Source organism: Alexandromys fortis, unplaced genomic scaffold (genome assembly GCF_014885135.2).
Source record: "Alexandromys fortis isolate MF-2015 unplaced genomic scaffold, M_Fortis_MF-2015_v1.1 scaffold_7, whole genome shotgun sequence".
NCBI classification, from domain to species: Eukaryota; Metazoa; Chordata; class Mammalia; order Rodentia; family Cricetidae; genus Alexandromys; species Alexandromys fortis.
The window spans coordinates 1,242,632-1,268,579 of record NW_026067920.1 but is presented as its reverse complement, the minus strand read 5'-3'; the positions used below and the strand labels follow the sequence as shown (position 1 = coordinate 1,268,579).

At 50.1% G+C, this 25,948-nt stretch overlaps 1 protein-coding gene across 1 annotated transcript in view; it reads left to right on the top strand.

Moving 5' to 3' along the window:
* Positions 1 to 205: 205 nt before the first annotated feature.
* Crmp1 (collapsin response mediator protein 1) overlaps positions 206 to 25,948 on the top strand; it is a 51,089-nt gene continuing 25,346 nt past the window's right edge. The window contains exons 1-2 of the mRNA XM_050141088.1: positions 206 to 586; positions 23,366 to 23,454. Of these exons, the coding sequence (XP_049997045.1) occupies positions 206 to 586; positions 23,366 to 23,454 (470 nt within the window). The remainder of the gene's footprint in view (positions 587 to 23,365; positions 23,455 to 25,948) is intronic.

Sequence of the window (25,948 nt, the reverse complement as noted above, 5' to 3'; positions counted from 1 at the left end):
TTTGTAGCTGGCGGTGGTGGCAGCCCCGGTCACCGCAGGCCCCGCCCCGTCCCGCCCAGACCCCGCCCCTCGTGGGCCACGCCCCAGCCCTCTCTCCCTCCCTCCCTCCTTGCCCGACCGCAGTCGCGCTTGGGCCGCCGCGGGCCCGCACCGAGGCGCGCAGCGCGGAGCCAGCGGTGGCGAGGGCTCACCGCCGGGGACGGGGATGGCGGAACGGCGGCGCGCGTGGAACACGGAGGATGACCTGCCGGTGTACCTGGCACGGCCGGGCAGCGCGGCGCAGACCCCGCGCCAGAAATACGGCGGCATGTTCGCTGCTGTGGAGGGCGCCTACGAGAACAAGACCATCGACTTCGACGCCTACAGCGTGGGCCGCCGCGGCTCCGCGCGCACGCCACGCAGCGCTGGCCGGCCCGACGCCGTGGGCCTGCCGTGCCCCGGCGGCAGCGAGGACACCGCCAGCGATGTGAGTGAACCCTCTGGCTCTGCCGTCAGCTCGCCAGGCGACCGTGATGACAGACCACCGGCGCTGCGCATCCGATGCCCTGCGCCCCGCGACCTGCCCCTCGGTCGGGACAATGGCCAGGTACCCTCGGGGCGCGTGGGCCGGACGTTGGGGGTCGGGGCCCTTGGAGACCCAGGGCTTGGGCAGCTCGAGGGCGAGTGCTAGGGCCCGCTGCCACCAGGGTCTGGGGGACTGCAACGGCCCCTCCCCCATTTTATTCTACAAGAGGTTCAGAGAGGTTGTACGCTAGGCCAGGGTTGGCCAGCATAGCCTCTGGACTCTGGAGGAATCTCTCAGGTCTAGAACGCCAGAACCAGGTTCTGAGAGGGGAAGTAAGTTGCTGCAGCTGCCGCTAAGGGACCTGTAAAAATGAATTTAAGCCTCATTTCTCTTTCTGGGGTTCTGTGATTAGGGAGCATTCTCTGTCTTCCTCCAAACATCTATTCTCTCCTCAGTGATTGTGAAGTGCTTACGCTCTGGGAGAGGTTCACCAAATGACTCTGCTCATAAGACTGCATCCCGACACTCCCTGTAGGACGGTTTAGTCAAGGGTTTGGGTAGCGGTCAGTTAGAAATCATTCGGGGACACTCCTGGATGTGCAAACTGGGAGGAAATCTGGGATTTGAATCCCGAGTTCTCAAAGTGGGGAGGGACATCAGGGAAAGGCACGCCAGGTCTTCGGCCTTATATGTTTTCTTCCCTAAGTTGCGATTTGCCAGGGAACACGGCTGGACTGACAGAAGAGTCCTGGACTGTGTGGGTGAGGTCAGAGCCACGTGCCTGGGAAACAGAAGTTGGAATAACGCTAGGAGCTCTCCCTTGAGCGCTGGCTGGTCTGGCTAGGCAGTTTGGCCCCACCCTCCAGAAGTTCCCAGGCTGGGGCGAGCTGTGAACTCATTTCTAGAATTAAGTTCCAGGTAAAGATCAATAAATGTTTGCTGTTGAGTTTTATTATCATTCTTAATTATTTAACTCTTCCCATTAACGCTATGAGAGGCACAAAATGAAGCAAGAGGGAGGGAGATCTTGAACAGGACTGTAATCTGTATTAGCGATTTGGAGAAGAAAATGGACTAGTCTGAGGGTGGTATCCCTGCCTCCGGCTTTTTACGCCTACTTGGGAGCTCTCCGTGGTCCTGAATCTGGGACCTAGGAGTGGGAGATCGGGGTTGAGGGGTGAGAGCAAAGAACTAGCTGGAGCCTCGGCTTCCTTATCCCTTTATCTCCTCCTTGGTAGTAGGACCTCGCGTGGGAAACAGGATCTCTGGCTCCATCAGAGCTACAGGGTTCCGAAACCCAGCCACCGCCTGGAACCAACCGAGATGTTTCACCTTCTTTAAGCTGTCTACATCTGTGACCCGAGAGTGGCAGTCTGCTCAGCTTCCCTCAAGGGGAGTACCCAGGCGGCGAGTGCTCTTTGTGCCTGGTTCGGAGCTGACCTTGGCTTGACGGTGGTGGTCAGGGTCATCCACACTAGCTTGGTCCCCAGCTCTGCCATGGCCGGCGGGGCAGCTGTGCCTTGGTATTTCTGGTTGCTTCGCCTGCTCCTGTGTTCTTCCCTCCCAGGTCCCTGTGTTCTTTCTCCCAGGCTTCTTAGGGATTGGACAAAAGACTGAGTCCGAGTTCTCCCAAAGCACTCGCTGGTGGGGACTGTGGAGCGAAAGAGCTTGCGGCCCTTTACTTTTTGGAGACCGCAGGGCTTGGGTTGCAGAGGGTTGGGGATCCGGGGCTGGCCTCAACTCTCCTGCAAAGGGTGCCCGGGCCCCTCCCCCGCCCATAAGGCTCTTTTCTGGGAGGGAGGAGGGGTTTCTACAGCGCAGGCGCAACGTTTGCAGTTGCCAGAGGCCGATGGCTGCAGCGCTTTGTACCGGCAAAGTCTGCTTGGGAGCAGCAATCTGTTTGGCTAGTCGCGAACATGGCTCCTCCCTCTGACTTGCACGTGGCCCAGCCCCTCTCGGTAGCTTGCCTGCCTAGACCCCTCTGGCTGGCCCTAGGGAATGCCGGGGTGCTGGAACCTATTATTTAGTGTTGAGGAAGGGAATCCAGGTGTCAGTTGGAAGGATGCCGCTGCCATCCGCAGCTTCCGGTCATTAATGAGAATTTAGGAGCCACAGAACAGGGACTTAATGAGTACGGAACCCGCATCTATCTGGCTTCCAGACACTGCCCTGCGGCAGCTAATATATGCTATTTTTATCTCTGTATATGTGCGGAATTTTACCTCTACAAGCTTCAGTTTTCTTATCTGTAAAAAGGGGGAATCATGGCTTAGTGGTTTCCCAGATATAAGCTTGTTCTTTCTGAGCCTGAAACCCTACCTGATCTCCTTCAGTGGACTAGGGAACCGCCTTTCTTCCTGTGGTGCAGCATGCCAGACCCCAGCAGGGTCCAGAGGTTTTTTTCACGCCTCACCTTCCGTGGCAACCCGGAAGTGGAGGAGAGTGTCTATGCACAGGGTCAGTGGAGGGAATTGTGCAGGCAGGAAATGAGCTCATTGGCAGGGAAATGGCTTACTCCTGCCTGGGGGCAGCTGCCCAATGCTTTAAGGTTTGCTTGGGCTCCCTCTCCATCTTTTGTCCTCTCTCGGGGAAGTTTGGCAAGCTTTGTCCTGCCTTCTTTCTCACCTCTCCCAGAGCAACATCGGGACTATGGGTCCTCTGGGCTTTAAATACTCAAATGAGAGGCAGGAAAACCGCCTTTTTTCCCTGTCCCCAGAGCTGTAGAGACCTTGGTGTCAGTTCTAGCTTTCCAAGCACCCACTGTCAAGCTACTGGTCACAATGACAGGACACTGAGAGGAGAGAGCGGCTGAAGGGTCAGAGCCCATTATGACCCATGGATTCTGGCTGCCCTAGTCCTTTTTGCTGCAATGCCTCTGACCGGGAATGGAAATGGAGAGGGTAAAGACAGAGGTGAAGACCCTGGAGATGGGCCCGGAAAAATGAGTAAATGAGTACACCTTGACTAAGGTGGACTACTCAAGAGTACAGCGTGAAAGAATGCTTGGGTTTGGGTATGGAAAAGGCCCATTCAGGGGATGGAGAAACAGTGACCATGAAAAGAATGGTGGGGAGCGGGGGGGGGGATCCTTAAGCGCGACCCTAAAGGGCCAAGGATGCTTCCAGAAATTAGGGAGAGTGTTGGCTCCCGGTCCACACTCCCTTCCAAGCACAAGTTACCGGCAGAGACTCAGAGACACCTGTGGCTTTGCCCAAAGCCTTTGCCCGTGCGCCCGAAGGCCATTCCTTGCTTTTAAAAACACTGAAAAGCAGATTCTCCTAGTTGCGCGAGCAATGCCGGGGCTCAGGCGAGGGCGCTGGGAGGGGGTCGGGGGCGGAGTGGGGGAGATCGGAAGGGAAGCGCTTCCTGGTTCGAGCCGTGAGGGGCGAATCCGCCACCGGGAGGAGCTGTCTGTCTTCAGCGCCCTCCTCTCGCCCTGCCTCTCCCTCCTCCTCCCGCCCTCCTTGCCAAGCCGGGAGGTGCAGGCAGCCGGAGCAGCGGCGGCGGGCCGAGCAGCGGGGAGTGGGCAGCGGTGGTCGCCAAGCTTCTGTCCTTTCCTCCATCCCTTCTGGGCCTTTGTCGCTGCTCCCACGAGTAGCGCCGCCGGGAGAGAGCCGGGTAGGGCGTCAGATAGTCAGCAGCTCCAGAAGCTAGGTGGAGGGCTCCAGGGGGGCCATGTCTCATCAGGGGAAGAAGAGCATCCCGCACATCACGGTAAGCGCCCCCGCCCTACCGCGGTGCTTTGTGGCCTGGGGGTGGTCGCCATCAGGGTCCAGACCCGTGGGGGGACAGCAGGGGCGCCCCCGGAGGCTTCCTGCGTCGCCGCGAGTGGGGCGGGGCCCGTCTCGCCGAGGCCGCCCCCTCCCCCTCAGGGGACAATGAGGGGGAGCCCCGCATGGCAGGGCGGGGCTGGAGTCTCCGGTCCCTCTCCCCGCGGGAGTGCAGCCCCCTCCCTCTGCGGGATGTGCCGGGAGGATGGCGTGGCCGGGAGGACGTGGAGCTGAACAAAAGAGGGAGGGGCGCGGGGTCCCAGCCCCCTCCCTCGGCCTCACGCGAGGATGGAGGGAGTTTGCCTGGCCTAGTGCACCTGGTTCCTGCAGCACCCCTCCCTTGCACCTTGCTGCCTGCAGAGGAAGGAAAAAGATGCGGTTCATCACTCTTCGCTTACTGATGGGTGGAAGGCCGGAATTGGAGCTGCGCCATGATGGAGAGGCACCTCTCCCATGTCTCACTGCAGCTAAAAATAACCCAGTGATCCACACCGGCAGCTGCGGCTTCTTAAGGGTTAACCGCAAAGGCTGAGCTGCCCGAAAATGGGGTAGTAGTGTAGGCTGAACATCTGGGCTGTGTCCCTGGGTGTGGCCGGAAACAAAGGAGCCCTGATCTTTAGAAGCTTTGTCTAGGCTGGGAGCTAAGGGTGATGAGGTCAGAAGCTACATCCTCCACTGAGTTCCTGCCTGGTGTTAGAACCAGCACACGGTTGCCCAGAGATGGCAGCCCAGAGCCTGGGGTGGCAATGCTGGAGCATCCTGGTGCTGGGAGGCGGGATTCCCAGAGCTGGCATTCCCAGGGGTAATCTTGAGGCTTGAAGGTGGAGACTTCAGCTTGATTCATGCAGGGTTCTGGCTCAGGGGCAGCTCCAGGGCCCCTGCAAGGCTGCTTCTGGTTAGAGGTGGGTGCTGACTTTTCCTAGGGAGCTGTCAAATGTGACACCCTTCTAGTTTTATGGTCCGAGGGAGGTCCTTTCAGGGAAGTGCTGCTGTGAAGCAGGGGGAGGCTGGAAAATAGGCTGTGAGTATGGGTGAGAAGGAGGGTGGGAGGAGACTTGGTTCCCTGTCTGGCTTTCACCCCTCCTGAACCCAGCTTCAGCTCTCACCAGCAGAACTCTGTTGCATTCCTATCTACAGAAGCGACTCTAGGGGATGGAGGCAGAACCATATCTATCCATTTTGTAAGCCCTGTAGATGGGAGAGGTCCTTGGAGGGAATGTGGTGGCCATTTGGGAGACAATGAGGGAAGAAAGCCTGGGATTATTTGAGCAGGTTCCTGCGGGCAGGCCTGCTGATCTTGGGCCCCTGCCAGAGGAACTAAGGCAGGTGATAAGGTGGGCCTGGTGCAGGGACTAATGAGTCAATAGCTTGGGTCCCTCTGTCTTGTGTGCTCCTAGCAGATCTAAGGGTGCCAGTGTCTCAGGTTGAAGTCCAACAGATGGCTGCTAGGCAGGTCTGTGGAAAGGGCTCCTTTGGAGTCATTCCTATGGCTTTCAGTCTGTTGAGCTGCAGGGCCATCCTGCTGTGACCTTCTGTAGTGGAGATGAAGGGCTCAGCCTTGACACCAAATGGCTGTGGGTATGTGTCCTGTGATGGTGGCTTTTTGAGCCCCAGTGCTTTGCTATCCATAGCAGGTACCCCCACAAGACTCATGAGCAGCCTGGCCATCCCGGCAGAGTTGTTAGTGTGTTGGCACCCTTGACTTACTAAAGGGTACTGCTGGCCTGTCTGCTGCTTTAATCCTTTATGCAAAGTAGATGATTAGCCTGTGGGACAATCGCAGAGATGTTCTGCTAACCTCAGGAGTGGTTCCAGCGAGTATGGTGAGGAGAGGTGCAGAAAGGGTATCTCAGTTACTTAAAAAGGCCTATGAGAAGGCACTTGTTCCTTTGAAGCACATTGTCTGCCCCAACCACAAAAAATTTGTGGTTTTAAGAGGAAATAGCAAGCTTTAGAGGCTGGATGTGAAGGTAAGAACCCTCCCTATACATGGGGACCTTTTGCTAATGGTTCATAGACCATGGATCAGGTCCCCTTTTAAAATGCCACCGTGGCTTTCTAGATGCTACAGCCCTCACCTGCCCCCCCAGCAGTCTCTGGGTAGTTTATAGTAAGTGCCTGGTCTCTGCCAGACATAGGGACAGTGGGAAGGAAATGGCCTTAGCTCCCACAGTTAGCAATAATTGACATCCAATCCATAAATGGCCATAAAAGGTGGGTATAGTGAAGGGGAGTAAGGAGTCTGCAGGCAACTTCAGCAGGTATGCAAAGGACAGGGGCCAAAGGAGGTGGCTCTTGGAGGAGCCAGGAGAAAAGCCAGCATTATGGGTTCCCACCTCTGCTGCCGTGTGACTTTTCTGCACACTGAAAGCAAACCTTAAAAAAGTCAAAGGTGCTTCAATCAGCCTGAGGAGGAAGGCTCGAGATTCAGGGCACAGAAGCAAGCAGAGAGCACAGCTGCAGTCTCAGGTCCCGTTTGCAGGGTGCTGGGTCACCCCATGGGCCTATTAATCTCTCTGATAGGGAGAGATCCACAGAAATGGAGATCTAGGCTTCGGTGGGGGAATCCGGAGGTGTGTACTAGAACAAGGAGCACAGGGGCACACAGGGCATGCACCTTATGGACAGACATGAAGATGGAACTAGAAAAATGCTTTACTCTGATTGGCTATGATTTGGAGTCGTTTCTTCTTTTAAGCATCCCAATCCTTTGTGAGATGATGGACAGGTTGGCCTGATGGAGAAGGAAGATGGGAAACACACACTTAGTCTGCATCCCCAGGGGCTAGATAAAATATTGATGAAGCTCTCTCATGGGTGGATTTTCCTGTAATGAATAGTACAGATAGGGAGGGGGAGTTAACATAGCTAAAGCTATTTACAGGTGCCCACTGTGTTTAGCAAGTACAGTATCTTGGGTGTGGCTCTGAGCAAACAAAGGCACTGGGCTCCCTGGCCTTGCAAAAGCTCTGGGCTCCCAGAGAAGCCACAGGGTGTGTGTGTGCTTGCTCAGCTGTGTGCAGGAGGAAGTCAGGGAGCTTGCTATGGTGCTTCTGGTTATTATTAACAATAGGACTTGCAGCCCTTGCTGTAGTCCACCTGACTCCTATTATCTTCCACATGGATCTTAGAACCATGAGAATGGGGTACCCTACGTATATTATCAATCATCATTGCTTCCCAAAGTGGAAACTGAGGTTCGAAGGTATGAAGTGGCGGGTCAAGGTTCTTGTATCGGGCTAAGGAGGAAAGATTCATGTTCAAGTTTACATTCAAACAGGCAGAGTGAGTGGACTGTTCTGGTTATTGAGTGGGTGGGCATTTTGTGGTGTGTGTTTGTATATGTGAATATATGGTGGTGTGAAAGTGTGTGTGTGTGTGTGTGTGTGTGTGTGTTTAATCAAACAGTGAAGGCAGGGAAGAAACTCATATTAGGCTGGAGTTGTGACTCTAATATGGGGGAAAAGAAAACCCCCCGCCCCAAAAAAGCAGCCCGTGAAGCATGTGGCTGTCTGTCCCAAAGGGGACCTTCATCTAGAGTAGCTGTTCACTTATTCCCTGAGTCTTTGCACAAAGATTTGGATACTTGCACAATTTGGAAAATCAATTGGAAGCCACATACCAGCACTAAGGACCCAGGAAGAGCAGAGGACAGCACACCAGGGCCACTGTGGGCTGATGAGCCTCTGCCATCCACGACAGAGGCAGAAACCCCAATAATGTAAAGTTTATGGGCAGGAAGAAGTGATCCAAATTCTAAGAAAAAAATACTTATATTACGACCAAATTCTTTTTTTTGTCTTCTTTTATTTAATTTTTTTTCTTTTTACATACTAGTCCCAGTTCCCCTCCCTCCCCTTATCCTGCTTCCCTATCTTTCCTTATCCCATTCCCATCCACTCTTCAGAGGGGCAAGGCCTCCCTTGGGGAGTCAACAAAGTTTGGCATACCAAAAAAAATTCTTAAGGAGGTTTTCAGAAGGGTCACAGAAGTGACAGGGCAGTGTCACAGCACAGTGACACCACCAGTTTTGAACACTTGTTCTTTTAATTTTTTAAAAATGTTTTTGAGGCAGGATCTCACTTTGCATGTAGCCCAGGCTATCCTATAACTCACTCTGTAGCTCAGGCTAACCTTTATTATCAATGCTCTTTCTTAGTCTTCCCAAGTGCTGAGATTCCAGGCATGAATTCCTTGTAACAGTTCTGATATTTCAGGTATAAATTCCTTGTAACAGTTCTGATATTTCAGGCATGAATTCCTTGTAACAGTTCTGATATTTCAGGCATGAATTCCTTGTAACAGTTCTGATATTTCAGGCATGATTCCTTGTAACAGTTGCTTCATTACAAAGTGAACTTAGCCAATGCTTATGGAACACATTTAGTGTAATACTCCCAAGAGTTCCTAGCACATAGCAAGTATCTAACAGGTCAGACACAGCTCCTTATTCATTCCCCCTGAGGAACTAGAAATTTGAATTTTACCTTAGCGACTAGTACTGTTCAAATAGTGACTGTGCAGGATCCCTTACCAGGTTGGCCATCAAAGTGACAAAGTGCACACACCTGAAACAAGTTAATAGTAGCTAAAGGACAGGTTGGCTCAGAGCATGCCAGGGGAATTCTAAGACAAGGATCAGGCCGTGGTACTGGCTAGAAGCCACAGAAGGCTTCGTGGGTTTCACAGAGGCATGAACAAAAATTTGATTGCTGGACACAAGGATGGAACAGCACCGATGAGATCTGTGTTGGGAGGAGAGAACCATCATCCAAAGAAGGTGAAGAGTTTTACGCAGAAGAATCAGAAGGTGAGGGACTTGAGAGAGATCCAAATTCCCAGGCAACTGAGGATGCTTCAGGGCTGTGGAGGTTGGAGTGCGCCCGAGGTAATAGAAATGACACACACTCCAAGGAGATGTCTGATTCTGGTCAAGTCACTTCCTCTTCTTAGATATTGAATTCCTTTTCTTACTGTGAAATAGGTGAGGTGGTTGAGATTCGGTGTTACAGTGTACAATTCTGAAGCCCTATGGGTCATAGGAAGGCACTGAAGGATGCTGTGTTAGAAGAAAACAGTCACGGTTCTGAAGTCAGGCTTTCTGGGCTTGAATCTTCAGAGTCCACACAGTCTCTCTATTCATCAATCTTTCTCTATGTTCATCTATAAAATAAGACTAGTAATACCAGCCACCATGGGTCCCCTCTCCCCGATCACTAGCTGAAAAGCCATGCAAGGTTTTTAATAGTTTCTGCACAGAGTAAACACCACATGGGGTAGCTGTCAGCACCATCACTGTGGGGCAGTGTATTGGTCAGTGTTGTGCAATAGTACAAAACCCCAAAATCCAGCTCATACCACAGGCCTTGCTGCTGTGAGAAGGTGCATCTACCCCATGTATCTTTCCACATTGAGACCCAGGCTGAAGGAGATCAGAGCATGCCAACTGGAAGCTACCTAAAAGGCCTTTAGCAACTTCTGCCCCATCATGGCGTGTATCATAGATATCATGCAATATTTCAAGTCATAGGGCTGAGGCTCAAGTTGGGATGAACCTGAAGTCAGTTTCCTGGAGGTGACTAGAGGATTTCATGGGCCAGTTCTGGTGTCAAAGTGATACTTATAATCGTCTGTTGAAACCATGCTGACCTTGTTGTGCAAATATATGTGTGATAGAGAAAAGGCGCAGTGATGATTCTTAGGTGGGGCTGGTTCAAAGGGCAGTTAGCAGTATAGGTTGGCATGGCAGTGCAAGGCAAGGGCCAGGTATAGAGAGGGACCCATGTAGAGGTGTAGAAGAGACCCTGCAGAAAGGAAGCTCGTGGGAGTGGTGTGGTGCGCTAGAACCATCCCCAACTGAACTGTGGGTCAGCGACAAAGTTTACGGAGTGTTTTAACAACATCTGTCTCCGAGTTCTGAGCACTCCCAGGTGCTGAGTAGAGCCTGGTTTGCTGCTGTGAGCAAAAATGAAGCATCTGGTGCTGACAAGACAAAGAAGCCTCAGAGGACGTCCTCCTTCCCAGAGGACCAAGGAGAACTAGGTCGGCAGCAGACAGTGGGGTGGTGTTGAAGGGCAAGTCTGTGCAGTCATTGCTGCTAAGGGCCTCAGAGATAAGGAAACATGGCTGCCAACCTAGCTGGTGGTGATGCTTTTTGAATGCTTCAGGAGTGTTTCTGGGTTTTAGACTATTTGACCATATTTCCTGGTTAGACTGAGAGAACCCCATTTCCCTGGATATGATGCCTAGATCACAAGTTTTGCTCTAAGCTAATGCGACTGTGAATCATTGCTGGTTGGTGGTTCACGCCGTGGGGTGGGAGCTGGGATACTTGACAGGGAATGTGATTCAGCACTCACAAGTGGGGCTGGGGGGTGGCTCAGTGTATAAAATGCTTGCCACACAGCATGAGGATCTGAGTCTGTATCCCTAACTCCTGAAAAGACTGGGTGTGGTGCACACATCTGTAACTCCAGCTTGGGCGGGGGACACTGGGTGGTGAGATAAGCAGACCCCCAGAGCTCACTGGCCAGCCAGCCTAACCAAATCCATGAACTACAGGTTCAGTGTGAGACCCGATCTTAAAGAATATGGTGGAGAAAAATTGAGGAAGACGGGTCACAGCATCGTCTGACTCTCCACATGAACGTTATCTGATGGATAACATACACATATCAGAAAGCAAGAGCAAACAGGTGAAAGGAAGACCTTGGTGCCTGTGGTTGTGTGACCCACAGTCCCATGGGCTTTCCTCAGCCCTCTGCTGCAGGAACCTAGCACTCCCTCCTTGGGTAGGAGTGCTCTCCCTAGCATTCTGCCTTTGCCAGCAAGATGTACTCCCTAAGGTGCCCTTCTTCCTGGGATGGGAGCTGTGAGCTCTTAGGTTAGTTTCTCAAGTCCATATGTTCCACATAAGCACACAAAGGACTGGGAGAATCACTCCTTCATTTGCCAGTCACCTAAGGGACTCCTTACGGTGTGGGGGGACGGATGGAGTCCACACAGTAAGCCATGCTTCGCAGCTGAGTGAGCTTTTGGCTGCCCCTGCATGGATTCTCCTTCCTTAAGGCCTGTCTGGGCTTAGCTCTGGGCTAGTTTGCACCATGGAGGCTCTTTTAGAGTGAAACCTTGGCAGTAGGGAGAGGACAGATCTGCTTTGCCAGGGGGCTTTGATGGCTTTCACACTGGACAGCACCATTTTCAGAACTGTTCACGTTCAAGTGGGAACATGTGCATATGACTTTACTCCCAGTGGCTTGACTCATTAACAACCTGGTGTCAGTTTCAAGGAAGACTCAGTGGATCTGATACAGAACCTAACCACATAGAGCAAGCACATGGCTGCTCAAGGAATGTAGTCCCCATCCTCAGACCAGGCTGGTATGCACACATGTGCAGGCATACGTGTTGCTGGAGATTGAACTCAGAGTGTCAGGCACGCTAGGCAAGGTCTCTACCACCAAGCTATATCCTTAGCAGAAAGGTGCTTTTTGTCATAACAGATCCTGAAGGCTCAAGTCCTAGCGCAATCTTCACAAATATTTGCATTCTGTAAACTCTACATTGAAGGGAATCTTATAAACTTTGGGAGGTTTTCTGTGTTTGTGTAAAAAATGCCTGACATGATTTATTCTCCTAGCTCATGCAGGGATTTCAAATGCCTTCTCCTAGGATCTTTACAGTTACAGGAGGTCACTACCTCACACACAGCTGGGTTAGCTCTGGGACAATTCTGTGTGGCAGGTGTTTCTTTTGTGATATGCCCGTGGTTGGCCCTGATAAATTACCCAGTGCTCTTCTCTCCTGCCGTTCTCAACACTGGGGAGCTGTTCTTCAACACTAGGGCCCTCTCTTCTCCAACCACCTCCTCTATCCTTTCTCTGTGCCAAGAACAGCGTCATGTTCGGCTTCTCTTCTTCTCTGTCCCAGTTTGCTTCCTGTTGCTGTAATGAGACACTCTAACCAAAAGCAATTTAGGGAAGGAAAGGGTTTGTGTTTGGCTTACACTTCCAAGTCATAGTCCATCACTGAGGGAAGTCAGGACAAGAACCAGAGCAGCAAATCGAAGGCAGGTTTGGTTGCTACTCTATGTAGTGTTAGCTCTTACAAGGGAACTCACGCACAGCCAAGGATATACAACAAGAACCATGAAGGTACACTGAGTGCTGGCTCACCCACAGACTCATGATACAGCCCAGGATCACCTGCCCAGGGGATGATACCCTCACAGTAGGCTGGGCCCTTCTACATCGATTAACAAGACAATTCTTCATCTACACGTCCACAGGCTTGTCTGATCTTGGCAGTCCCTTGATTGAGGACTGAGACTCCTCGCTCTGGGTGTGTCAAATTGACAGTGAAAGCTACAGGATCCGCCCCCTCTTTTTTTCTTTTCACTAAGTTTTATTTCTGGGCATATATAGCACAATGAATCCAAAATTGAACTTGAATGATTTGGCACTGATTTTTAAAGAACAAACAATGAAAATTCCTCCTACTTCCTCAAATGCCTGGATGCAGATGTGTGACCTGGATCTCCTGGGCTGATGTTGAGTGTGTGGGCAGCTTGTGGGCTTCTAGATCTTCAGGCAATCCCATGAGGCCAGAGCTCTGTGCCTCCATCTACAGAGGAGGAGCAGAGCCTGCAGAGGTGACATGGGGGTGGGCTGGGGGGTAAGCCGAAGTCTCAGCAGCAAGTGGAGGATCTGTCTTCTAGGAAATAAGGCACATAAGGCTGAGCTGAAAGATGGAACACCTTGAATATGTAGCCAAAGGTACAGACCTCTCACTGGGGGAGCTCCACAGCAGAACTGGCAAGTAGCCCACCCTTCTGGGATGTCACAAAGGCACGGTAGCTTTAGTAGGCAAGTATGATGGTTCTCATGGAGAACCTCCGTCCTGTGGATGGAGACGCCCCTGAAGGGTTGTGGGTTGAGGTCAGACAATTGGATTTGTGCTTCAGAAAGTCGTTCTTGTGTCACATGGTAGAAATGAGAGAGGTGGCAGGGAGACAGGTGTGAGGGCCAGTCCAGGATGGGTGCAGTAGAAGGTGTGGGGACCTTCCTCATGTGGACAAGACGGTGCTAGGTCCCAGGTATGTTGTGTTTGCCATGTTGGAAACTTGATCCTCAGTGTATTGTGTTGGATATGAGTCTCATAATAAGGGAAGTGAGCCTAACAGAAAGTGGTGATGCCACGAAGCTGCACCCTTCTGAGTGGACCAGTGTAGTCGGCATGGAGACGGGCTACAAGAGGGAGCTGTGCACACCCTTGGCTGGTCATGTTCCTGGCCCTTCTGTTTTCATCTCAGATGATAGCACACCGATCCTGTCACAGGCTCACACCAGACTCTTGGGCTTCCCAGTCTCCACAATCACAAGCAAAATAAACTTGTACTGGTTAATAAGCCATAGTCTCGTGTGTTCTGTGACCGCAGGTAAGACAGGTAGAGATAGCATGTGAGATGGGAGTGGCTGAAGTTGGAAACACACATCTCCATATGATTCAGCTCCCTACAGAAGGACTCTATGCCACACATTGCCCACATAGCTGAACACACATCAGTCCTGTGTCATGCATGGGTACTGAAGCACAGGTTGGCACACACCTGTGACAGGGTAGGGTGGCTGGACTCTGTATGGTGTCCATGGAAAATGATGTTCTCCAGTAACACACATGTTCGGTGAGATGAGGCATTGCCAGTGTTCTTAGCTAAGGAGGGCTCTATGCCTAGTGTCTGACTCCCAGTGAGAGCATCCTTCAAAATGGTCAGAGCTTTTTCAATGTGCCTCTTGGACCACATTCCCAGCAGGAGGTAAGCTGATGTGTGGAATGGGGTGTGCCCTGGATAAATGACATGACAGACGTGGAGGGTCTATTGTTGCTTAACCTATTTAATGGGGTGTGGGGTGGGGTGGAGGCTCATGCACAATGAAGATATCTTTGTTTCTAGATATCCCCCTGGAATAAGAGAAGGGGGGAGTTACTGTATAGGTGCCAAGTGGAACAAGGTTCAAATTCTGGAGCCATCTCTTGGCTATGTGACTTGGAGCAAACTACTTGCCTTCTCTGAGTTTCTCCATTTGTAGCAACTACTCTTGCTTCCTATGGGGATTTAAGACTTAAAAATAGAAATGGAGACCCATGTGGATTAGGCTAGGGCCACCTTTTGCAGGCAGCATGAATGACCTGCCCAGTGGGGTCTTTGGAGAATGTGCCATTTTACACAGACATGATTCTGTCATTTGAGCATTTCCTGAACATTGACCAGTACAATGGGCCTGAGATCCTGCTGTTACAGCTGTAGTTGTCATGGAAACAGGCCTGAGCTCTATTCCCTGGGGCCCGTCTACATTTCTGATTCAAAAGGAAAACACCACCCTGCTTCCTTCCAGGCAAAGGAAGGGTGAGTGGGTGTTAATTAGATTGAGTCCCACACTGGTTTCCACTCCCTGGGTCTCTCCTGACTGTGGATGGAGAGGCTGCCACCAGGATAATTTGTGTGACTGAATAAACAGATGTGTGCAGCTGTGTGGCCGTACTTGCTGCTGCCAGGCAGCTTGGTGGGAGGTATGGAGGGGCTACTGAGGGTAGGAGCCCCGCTGAGGCAGTGTGAAGTGTTTGGGCTGTTCAGCCCACAGCCAGCCTGTGTGCTCGTTCATGGTGGTGCTGTGCTGTACTGCACAGCAAACATCCACGCACGCTGCAGAAAACAACAGTGATGTTTACTACATCAGGGGTGGCAGGGGTTCCCAGAATCCGTGACTTGAGGACCAGTGATGACATTCAATCACTGACCCCAGTGGCCAACCTCAGCATTAGCTGAGGGAGGGGCCCCATATCCACCCTTTGGAGAATTAAAATGCTGAAAGGGAGATTTGGCAATATTTGAAGCTGACAACGTCCATCATTAAACAAGCCATTTGTACTTTAGTTCATCATTAAGCATGCCATTTTTACTTTAGTTCTTTGGGGATGTAAAAATTAAAAGAATTTCTAGTCAGCCCGGATAGAAAGCTAACAAGGACCTGCAGTGCTGAATGAGGTGGGGGAAGAGAAGGATCTCCAGGTTTGGGGAGCCTCGGTGTCCAGTGGACCATGTTTCAGAACCATGGACAGCACCATTGCCTCTCCTCCAGGCTGATCCCTGAGGGCTCTGCCTGCCTACACTCTGTTTATGGAAGTGTTCACCTCCCAGCTGTTTTTCTGCTTTGTAAATTTCCGCTCACATTTGAGAGCCCAGCCCAAGTCCCCCTCTCTGAAGACTCAATCACTGTCTCTCTTGTCTAATCACAGCTTTAACGTTTTGTTAGTTTTTAGATGGCGCAGCTGACCAGCCTGTCATTTTTGGATAAATGTTAGTTAGGTAAGAATAGCACCGCTTTGCTGTGACGAGCACCAGGTTATATTGGGTTTTTGTGCAGTTTCTGACAGCTGCCTTTGTGGAAAGGTTCGATTTCATCCCCACTGTGAGAGCTGGACCCATGGGAGATGGGATTGTGTGGTGCCTTTTGGGAGCTGACATGCCGTACGTTCTAGACCCTAGCTGAGCCTTAGGATGATTTTTCTGTTGTGTGGATAAGAATGCCTGAAGTGTTGAGCTAATTCTTGTAGTAGAACTGCACAAAATACTTCCCATCTGGAGGAGGAAAAAGGCCTCCTGCCAGTGAGCACCCTCTCCAGTGGATCTGGTAGCAGATAATGTCAGGTTTGGAGCAGAAGTCCTTCCCCTGGCCCGGGGCCACACTCCAACTCACAAGACTCTTGTCAGTAGAAATGGCATTGCTCCCCATGTTCAGATAGAGGTGTTCAGCAGCCCCTACCCTCTGTGGGCCTTGCACTCCATAGGTGTCCCTCTCCAGCCAGGGGGGCAAGAGTTCCGGAGAAAGTGATGCATCTTTCTGTCTCAGCAAGTCTTTGCTGAATACTGTGTGACCCCAGGCTAGTTCCTGGGAATGTAGGGATCCTATGCACAGGATGCACAGGACTCTCTGGCTATAAGGTGTAGGCATCTCAACTGTGTGTGTGTATGTGCGCGCATAGACAGGTGCACTGCATGGATGTTGGGAAGATTTTTTTTGCATTCTTTATTACATATCCATATTTGACATTTTCCTGAAGACAATGTCCCAGCCCTCAGTTTCCAGGTTCCTTGATACATGCTGTAATCCCTTAGTCTTACCTTCAGCTATCAGGAAAATACAAGATAGCCAGTGACCTTCCACTTCATCTTAGTTTCGCCTCCCATGTTACCATCATGCAGAGCCCAAACTCCTTTTTGTGAAGGGGGTTCATGTCCCTCAGGACCTCCGGCTGCCCTGGAGACCTCTCCATATTCCTTACTCTGAGGTTACAATCAGCTCCCCCATCTGCAGGTTCGGTGTTTCATGCTTCAGTCAGCCACAGATGGAAAATGGCAGATGGTACTTTGCACCTGTTCTTAGCATGCACCAGCAACACCCACCCCACCCTGTTGTCTATATTCCTTAAGCAGCACAGCCTAATGACTAGTGCCATGGTATCCCCACTAGATTCAGTGTTATGTGTAACCTAGGGATGACATAAATATTTGGGAGGATGGATACAGGTTGGATGCTAATACTGCAGTATTTATATGAGGGCGTGAAATCCATGTGGATTGTGGCGTTTGTGGGTGGTCTTAGGGACACGTCTCTTTATATATGTGGGGGTTATGCTCAGCTAAAGGACTCCACCCCCAGACATCTGCTTCTCAGGCCTCTTTTCTTATGAGACTCCTTGGAGTGTAGCCTGGCTCCTTTCTTCATGTGACCCCCTTTCTCTGGAGCCTCTTTCCTCCTTTGCATGGCACTCACTCAGGCTGGGAATGAGTGTTTTCTTCTCTTGCAAGGATGTGAATGGAGACCTCCTCCCTGCCCTCCTATCCCTCTATCATCATGACTTTGCCACACTGGGCTGCAAATGTTGGGTAGTTAGTGTCCCCCACTAGACTGAATGCCCTTAAGGACCAAAAACCTGTTTCTTTCAGCTATCCATAACCCTTCTACAGACAGCTGTTTCTGCAAGGTTTTTTTTTGTGTGTAGGTGTATATGAACATGTTTATGTTATGTGCATAGAAGCCAGAAGACACCCTTGAGTGTCACAAGTGTCATTTCCCAGGTGCCACTTGTCTTTTTAAAGTCACTGACTTTGTGTGTACTTCACTGGTTATACTAGGTTGGCTTCCGTGAGCTGTAGGCATTTGCTTGTCTCCTCCCTGATGTGGGATGGCAACCATGTGCCACCACTCCTGGGCTTCCTTATGTAGATTCTGGGGATGGAACTCATATCCTTGAGCTTGCAAGGCAAGCACAGCTTTACTGACTGAGCTATCTCCTCTGCCCTTGTATCTGTTTTTACTCGTGAGGAAAAGGAGTTTTAGAACACAAGGCCCTTGGATCAGAGAATATTTCCAAATTCTATCGGCTCATGAGGTGCTACGAATTCTGAAGCGTGAAGATATTTTAAAATGTGTCAGCAGTGTGGTTTGGTGGATCCCATGTGGACAGAGAGTCCTTGAGTCTGACCTGCGCCTCTGTTATTTCTGCAAAGCTGGGCCACCCGTGTTCCTGGGTTTATTCTGTCTGATACACAACATTCCATGTGTCACCCACAGAAAAACATGACTGTCAAAATACTTTTTCCAGCGAGTCTTCTGTGGAAGTCGTTCCACTAAATTGGCCCACCCCACTCTGTCCATGGACAGTGTGAGTTTGAAAGGCTTTATTAAGTTCTCCAGAGTCTTTATCATGCGTCACATGCTGGCAGGATGAGGGCTGTCCTAAAGAGAAGCCTTGATGCTGTGCCAGGCAGGGTTTACTGGACTTGCTGCCCCTGGGAACCCTAGTCCGTGATGGCATCTTCTGAGTGCCTGAGCTGGAGTTTTGCAGAAATGGCTCTGAAAATGGCTGTTAAGGGCTGGGGAGACAGCTCATTTGGTAAGTGCCGCCGGAGTGTAAAAGTAAGTTTAGTCCCTGGAAACCACATAAAAAGCCAGATAAGGGGCATGGCTCAGTTGGTAAGGGCTGGTGCGGAAGAATTTGGTTCCTGGAAGCCACATAAAAAAGCCAGACAAGGTGGCGAGCCTATAATCACAGCATAGGGAAGACTGTGAGAGGTGGATTCCTGGGGCTCTTAGGCCAGCCAGCCTAGCCTAATTGGAAAGGTTCAAGCCAATGAGAGACTGTCTCAAAAGAGTGAGATCAAATTAGGGGATGTGATACTCAACCTCCACACATCTGCATGCACCCACCACACATGCACATGCACTTCCTCAGAAATGAACACACACACGCATACGCACATGCACTTATATGCACACACACACACACACACACTCAGGAGGGCAGGAGAGAGAGGACTGTCAAAGGTAGAGTAGCAATCATTTTCAGGAACGGAGGAAGACAGACAGATACATCAGTTCTTGCCTTGTGTATATATTTTTTTCTGCAGATTTCCTGCCTGGCACCTGGTGGTACCTCTCACGTACACTATCTGGAGTTAGATGGAGGGGTATGTTTGAGCTCAGACAGGCTCTGCCACGTAACTCTGGAAGCATAGCCCAGGCTGGGGCTGACCCGGCACACTGTCACACTATGCATTTAAATACATCCTTTCAGGCTGCGCCGGAGAAACCCACTATTAAATGTGACAAGTCAAACACTACTCCCTGCTGTGTGCCAGCTGTGGGTGACTCATGTTTGCTTGCTTTCTGGTGCTGGGAAACCTGGCCTCCCACTTGTCGGTGCTGCCTCAACATGCAGGGTCCTGTCCTCTTCTGTCTGATGTTTGTACTGCTCTCCAGGGTCTCATGGGGTTGCAGCATCCTCGTTGCCTGCTGAATTAGGAGAATAGGACAGGAGGTTGGACTTGAGAGTGACTGACCTTGAACAAATCGCTTTAAAGACGTTTCAGACAGGAAATGGGAGTTGCCCTACACTTTTCTCCTTTTAACAAATGCTGTCATTTCTTTTCACTCCAACCTCACCCACTCATCTTTCAAGAACCAGTTCAGGTGCCTCAGGATGCCTGTCTGCTCATCGTCTTTCAGTATATTCATTCGTCCATCCATCCATCCATCCATCCATCCATCCATTCAACCATCCATCCATCCATCCATCCATCCATCCATCCATCCATCTGTCATCCTTTGATCTACCCATCCATTCATCCACCCAATAATTCATTTAGCATGCCATCCATCCTTAATTTTTCTATTCACCTTTCCTCCCTTTCCTCCTTTCTTCCCTCCTTCCTTCCATAAATGGTTCTGTGATGGTTAGGCTTTACTTTCAAGTTGATACAACCTAGGATCACCTGAGAAGAGGGAAACTTAGTTGAGAAATTGCCACCATCAGATTGGCCCGTGAGCAAGTCTGTGGGGTGCTGTCTTGATTGAATGATTGATGTGGGAAGGCCCAGCCCACTGTGGGTGGCACCATCCCTAGGTCGGTATCCTGGGATAAACAGGAAAGCTAGCTGGACATAGCATAAGCCATTGAACAAACCAATAAGTAGCTTCCCTCCATGGTTCCCGACTCTAGGTGTTGGAAGAAGGCTGCTAGTTAGTTCCCAGCTGCTTAGCCCCTACATAACCACACAGAAACTGTATTAATTAAATCACTTCTTGACCCATTAACTCTAGCTTCTTATTGGGCTAGCTCTTACTTTTTAATTTATCCCATTTCTAGTAATCTGTGTATTGCCACATGGCTGTGGCTTACTGGCTAATGTTCTGTCTGGCTCTGGTAGGGCCACATGGCTTTTCTCTGACTCTGCCTCCTTTCTCCCAGCATTCCATTTAGTTTGCCCCACCTAGCACTGTTCCCCTATAGCTTGCTATAGGCCAAAGGAGTTTCTTTATTAACCAATGATATTCACAGAATACAGAGGAGAATCCCCCATCACCTAGGTTCCTGCCCTGAGTTCCTGGTCTGACTTCCCTCAGTGATAGTTTATAACCTGGACATGTAAGCTGAAGTGAACATTTTCCTCTGTCAAGTTACTTTTGGCCAGTGTTTTATCGCAACAGCAGCTTGGAATCTAGTGGGGCAAGCCACACATTAACCAGACATGGCTGTAACCCATGTGGCATACACTCTCAAAAAGGCCGGGAAAACAGAAAGCAGGTGTGGTATATAGGTTCTGCTGGCAGGTGGCAGAATGTGATGCTCTCTCAGATGATGCTGTCAGAGCAAAGTCTGAACCCTGCTGTCAGCTACAAGAGCCCACGCTTTGCTTCTGCTCAGCGAGCCCCAGCTTCCTTAGCGTGAACTCTTCACCGGGCTTACTCTTCTTCTTCTTCCCTGCCATAGTAGCTGCCATGGCAGAGGGACCATTAGGGCCATGGCCCTTGGAACCATCAGCTTGTCCTCAGCATTTCAGGGTTCCAGCAGGCTCCAGCTTCAACTGCACTCTGTTTAACTAGATCCACACTAACTATATTTGGTATTTCCGCATCTGCCTCCTTTCTCTACTTCCTCTGCTGGCTTTCTAGCTTTCACTTAGAGCCTTTGTTCCCCCCAGGTGGTCCTGTCATGTCTTGCTTTAGGAGACTGGGTTCTTCCTATTCTTTGTAAAAACTCTCCCTTCTCAAGGAATGGGGTTTAAGGTGCTGCTTGTGGGGAGGGCACCATGGAAACTGTAAATAAACACATGGGGAAAATGTATAGCCTCAAAACTACCAATGGCCAACTCTTAATGCCGAACAAAGCTACTAGTGAAATGATAACACAATTGTGTATCCACAAGGCAGATCCGATAGGTATTTCAAATCAGAATCATGAAGAACATGTCGTAACTTGGGAGATGCTTATGGCAAAATAAAAAGGCATTTCTCTAGTTTGCTACCTCTGGGCTCTACGTAGCCTTTGCCCTCTCCTTTCCCAATACGTTGTGTGGTCCAGCCTTCTTTGGCTTATTTATGGGTTTGAACCTGCCCTACCTAATCCCCCGATGAACTTGGAAGGCCCATTCTTGCCCTCCTGACTCCCATCAACCCTGTGGCTTGTTAAACATCTACATCTCATCCATCAGCCCAGGAAGAGCAGACCCAGATGCTCCCGTATCCTCTGTCTTTTCAGAGTCTGACCCTGACTGTGAACTAAAAAAAAATCAATCAGCCAGCATGTGGCCCATGCAGGCGGTAATGGCACAATGACCGCTATAGAGTTATAACATCAGAATGTCTGGCCCTGGACTGTGTGTGAGGGGAGGAGAAGTTTTCATCTTTTCATTATCTTTTATTGTGTTTTGAGGATGATTACGATCATATTTAAAAAGTGGCTTAAGAAATTCTTATCTTACAAATGACCTAGTTTCTCTGACTAATGAGCGGAAGTCACGAGGGAGGAGCTAAGTGCAGGCAGCAGAGAGTCAGAGAACTCAGTGCAGGAGCACGGAGGCTGCCCCCCCACCCAAGTGGAAAGTCATTTCTGAACAAGTTAAAATTGAATATGGTCTGATGGAGGATTGGGTTAAAGGAAGCGGTATTAATCGGGTTAGTGGGAATTGCAAATTATGCTTATAGTTTATTTTTAAAGTCCTTAAAAGGGATTGGGGAGAAGGCTCAGTCGGTAAAATTCTTGCCAAGAAAGCAGAGGACCCGAGTTTGTATCCACAGCACTCATGTAAAAAGCCAGGCATGACAGAGTGTGCCTGTAACCCAAGTGCTGTGGAGGCAGAGACCGGGGGATCCTTGGAATTCACGGGCCAACCAGCCTCGCCTAATTCATGAACTTCAGGTTCAGTAAACAATTCTGTCTCAAGAACTAAAGTGGAGAGTGACTGAGGAATACACCCAGTGTTGACTTAGTCTTCTGCACAGGAATGAGCAATTATGCACACCCATGCAAACACCGCCCCTCCATGATCTGAACAGAGATGTGTCCTAAGTTTCTATGGGTAGAGTTATGTGGTAATGTTGGGTTTTTGTTTAAACATTCATCAGGAGCTGATGAAACAGCTCAGCGGGTAATAGCATTTGCCACACAAGCCCCACAACCTGAGCTCAATTCCCAGAACCTGTGAAAAGGTGGAAGGGAAAGACCAGTTCCTGGAAGGTGACCTCTGACCTCCACAAGCACACAAAGCACATGCACACATCCCTTCCTTCCCACTATTAATGAAAGTAAAACAAAAAGCTTTTTAAATATACCACAAAATCGAGAAACATTTGACTGGGAAATGCGGTAAGCCAAGGATGGCGGGCCACCAGACAGAGGAGGGGCCATGCATGGATCTCAGGGTCTTACCCAGTGCTCTGTCTTTATGTTTTGAAGATATTTGAAGTTTTATATTAAAAGTTAAAGGGGACAGGGTGTGGCGAGGTGGTGCAGTGGCTAAGGGAACTAGCTGTCCTTTCAAAGGACTAAGATTTGATTCCCAGCAATCACGTGGCAGCTGACAACCATCTGTAACTCCAGTTCCAGGGGATCTGATGCCCTCATCTGGCCTCCAAGGGCACTGCATACAGTTGGTGTCCAAAATGTAAATGCAGGCAAAAGCCTTGTCTTGTCTTAGTTACTGTTCTATTGCTGGGAAGAGTCACCACAACTAAGGCAACTTATAGAAGAAAGCATTTAATTGGGAGCTTGCTTATGGTCAGAGGGTGACTCCATGGCCACCATAGTGGGGAGCGTGGTAGGTAGGCAGGTAGGCTTGGCTCCAGAGCTCAGTGATTATATAATGATGTGCAAGTTAGAGGCAGAGAGAGAGAGAGAGAGAGAGAGAGAGAGAGAGAGAGAGAGAGAGAGAGACAGAGAGCGAGCTTAGAATGGACTTTTGAAGCCTCAAACCCCACCCCGGTGACACGCCTTCTCTGGCAAAGCCACCCCTCCTAATCCTTCCTGAAACAGTTCCACCCACTAAGGAGCAAGCATTCAGATATATGAACCTATGGGGGCCATTCTTTTTCAAACCATCACAACAACGCTCATACATATAAAATATAAATAAATAAATAAATAAATAAATAAATAAATAAATAAATAAATCCTTAAAGACTCCCAAAGTTAAAAGAACATCTAGGTCTTGTCTCTCACCAGTGATCTAACACGTTGCTTTGTCTTTCAGAGTGACCGGCTCCTCATCAGAGGCGGACGCATCATCAACGATGACCAATCCTTCTACGCCGACGTCTACCTGGAAGATGGACTCATAAAGTGGGTTGGCCAGAGCAGACCTTTTACGAGCTCATCCCCTCTAGGCTCCTTGGCCTTACACCCTGTGGAAGGCTGATGTTCTGCCCTGAATCAATCTCCTGTGTTCCTACATGTCAGGCATATAGGGTGGGAGGTCAAACTGTGGGTGCAACATGGGCTGGCATGCATGAAGGCCCTGCACACACCCTACTTTCTGCTTCTTAGATGCTCATCACTCAGTTGTCTGAGGTGGATACGCAGGTCTTTTTATCATGGGAGTAGCAGTGTGCCTGCAGTATAGGGTAAGGGTGGGATATGGGTCCCACCCATAGCATCTGCCTGAAACTTTAGTTCTGTCTTCTACCTGCCAGTTTCTGGGACTGGGCTGTACCAGGAAAGAGGGGGACTATTGCCTTCCACACAAGAAAAGCCTCCTGGTGTTGGAGTTTTCCCTGATGTCTCTGTGGTTTCTGTCCTATTCACGACAACCAAGGATAAGATGTGCTCTAAGCTACTGTATCAAAACGTCACAGGTGACTTGAAAGACAGGAATTTATTTCTACTGGTTCTGGAGACTGGTGGTCGTAAACCAAGGTGCCACTAGTGATTGATTTGCATTCCTTGGTTTTAAATGGCCACTTTATTTATTTATTTATTTATTTATTTATTTATTTATTTTTGCTATGTCCACAGTTGTTCTGTGTGACATAGAAATACCTGTCTTGGTAGAAGGATATTGGTCTTTATAGACTAGGGATTCATGGTTGGGGCTTCATTTAAACCCCAATACATCCTTAGCAGCTGTGTCAGTATGGAGTGGGTGGTGGCTGGGCTTCCTCATGAACTCTGAGGGACCCATTCAGTCCACGAGAACAGATGATCACATCTGTCTCTGAGGCTGTGTTGAAGCATTGCTGCTCTCTGCCTTTGACATGGGGTGGCCTGGATTCCTACCCAACTCTTCCCTTGGGGTCTGGATGAGGAGAAAGGGAGGAGAGAGGAAGATCTTCATAGGGCCACCCTGGGCATATGGTACATGAGCAAATGGGTTGGGGAGCGTAGAGAAGATGGGAAAGGTTGGAAGGTGCCCTGTCAGTAGGACCAGCCTGGGGCCATGTGTGCTTTAGGATGAGGAAGAAGATGGGAGGAGGAGGCTGGTGCCACACAGTGCGGCCCTGTCTGTGCTCTATGCACTAGAACCCAGTTCCCTGATTGCACTCTATGCACTAGAACCCAGTCCACGTGCTTCGGGCAAGGGGCTGGAGGTTGAGAATACACACACAGAGACAGACTGACACACAGACCTTCAAACACTGGTACCAAAAGCTCTTTCTTAAGCACCATGGAGGCCTAAATACACTGCAGTCAATGGCTAACAGGTGAAAATCCCATCCTCTGATCCTCTAAGCTAGGCATAGCTTCTAGTAACTTCAATTAGAAGGCTGTAGACAGGGAAGAACAGCTGAAGGCCAGGACTTAATTGGTCCCAACAGACTGGAAATGCTGGGGTGCATTAAGAGAGACCACTTATGCAAAGTACAGGAAGAGTGGGGCTCAGTAGTGTGGGCTGGCTCCAACCTTGCTTCTTTCCAGTTCTGGGAACTACAGAGCTAATAGGGAGGTAAGAATGGGCCCTACAATGAGTGCTTTTTGGGTACCTTGGCAAGGTTCTGAGCCATGCAGGCTGGGGTTCTGTGGCTCCTCAGATGCAGCATAGTAACCTCACTGGATTGTACTGCCTCTGTAGTGGGCGGAGGGGGGGGAGTCATATTTAGATCATTGCCCTTCCATGTTGAACGCATACTGGGTACTGCATGAGATGATTCATATGGTATGAATAGGAAATTCAGCTCTGCAGAAGGGGCCGAGTGCTCAGTAGGGCCACCCTTAGCCTTAATGAGCCACATGTCCTCCTGAACCCCCTTCAGTTTCCACAGGATCCCAAGAGTTTGGAGGGGAGTCTGTGCGCTCAGGTGGGAACTATGGAAGGGAGATTTATAGCTCTCATGACAGCTGTCACAGTTAGGGTTTGGATGTCCCCTTGGCAGGCCTCCACTCCACTACTTCTGGCTGTGGGGCAGCCATGTGTGATGCCAGGGTTCCTTAGGAGAACTCAGCTGCTGTGGGCCTGCTTACCTGCTTCTGCTCATTCTAACTCTGTCCATTCTCATTCGAGAGGCCTGAGGCTTTTGCATTGTACCTGGGTTGAGTGCTTACTGGGACTGGTGTTATGGTCACCATGGCAATACTCTCCTTTCCACTACTGATGTCTTTGTCCACTTTATAAAAGTCAGGGGGCGTTTGGAGCATCTGGATTTGGCTTTTCAAGTAAACTTGCTGCCGCCTGGATTTAGTGATGCCATCCCAGTGATGACTTTGGAAGCAACTGAGCTCCCATCCTGCTCTGGTGAACGCTGTCTCTGGTTACATTGACATTTCCACAGGGGCCAGGCTGCTAGTTGCTGTGGTTGCCTTTCCCAGACCTGTTAGGAGATTCCCTCCTGGGCTCCTATCT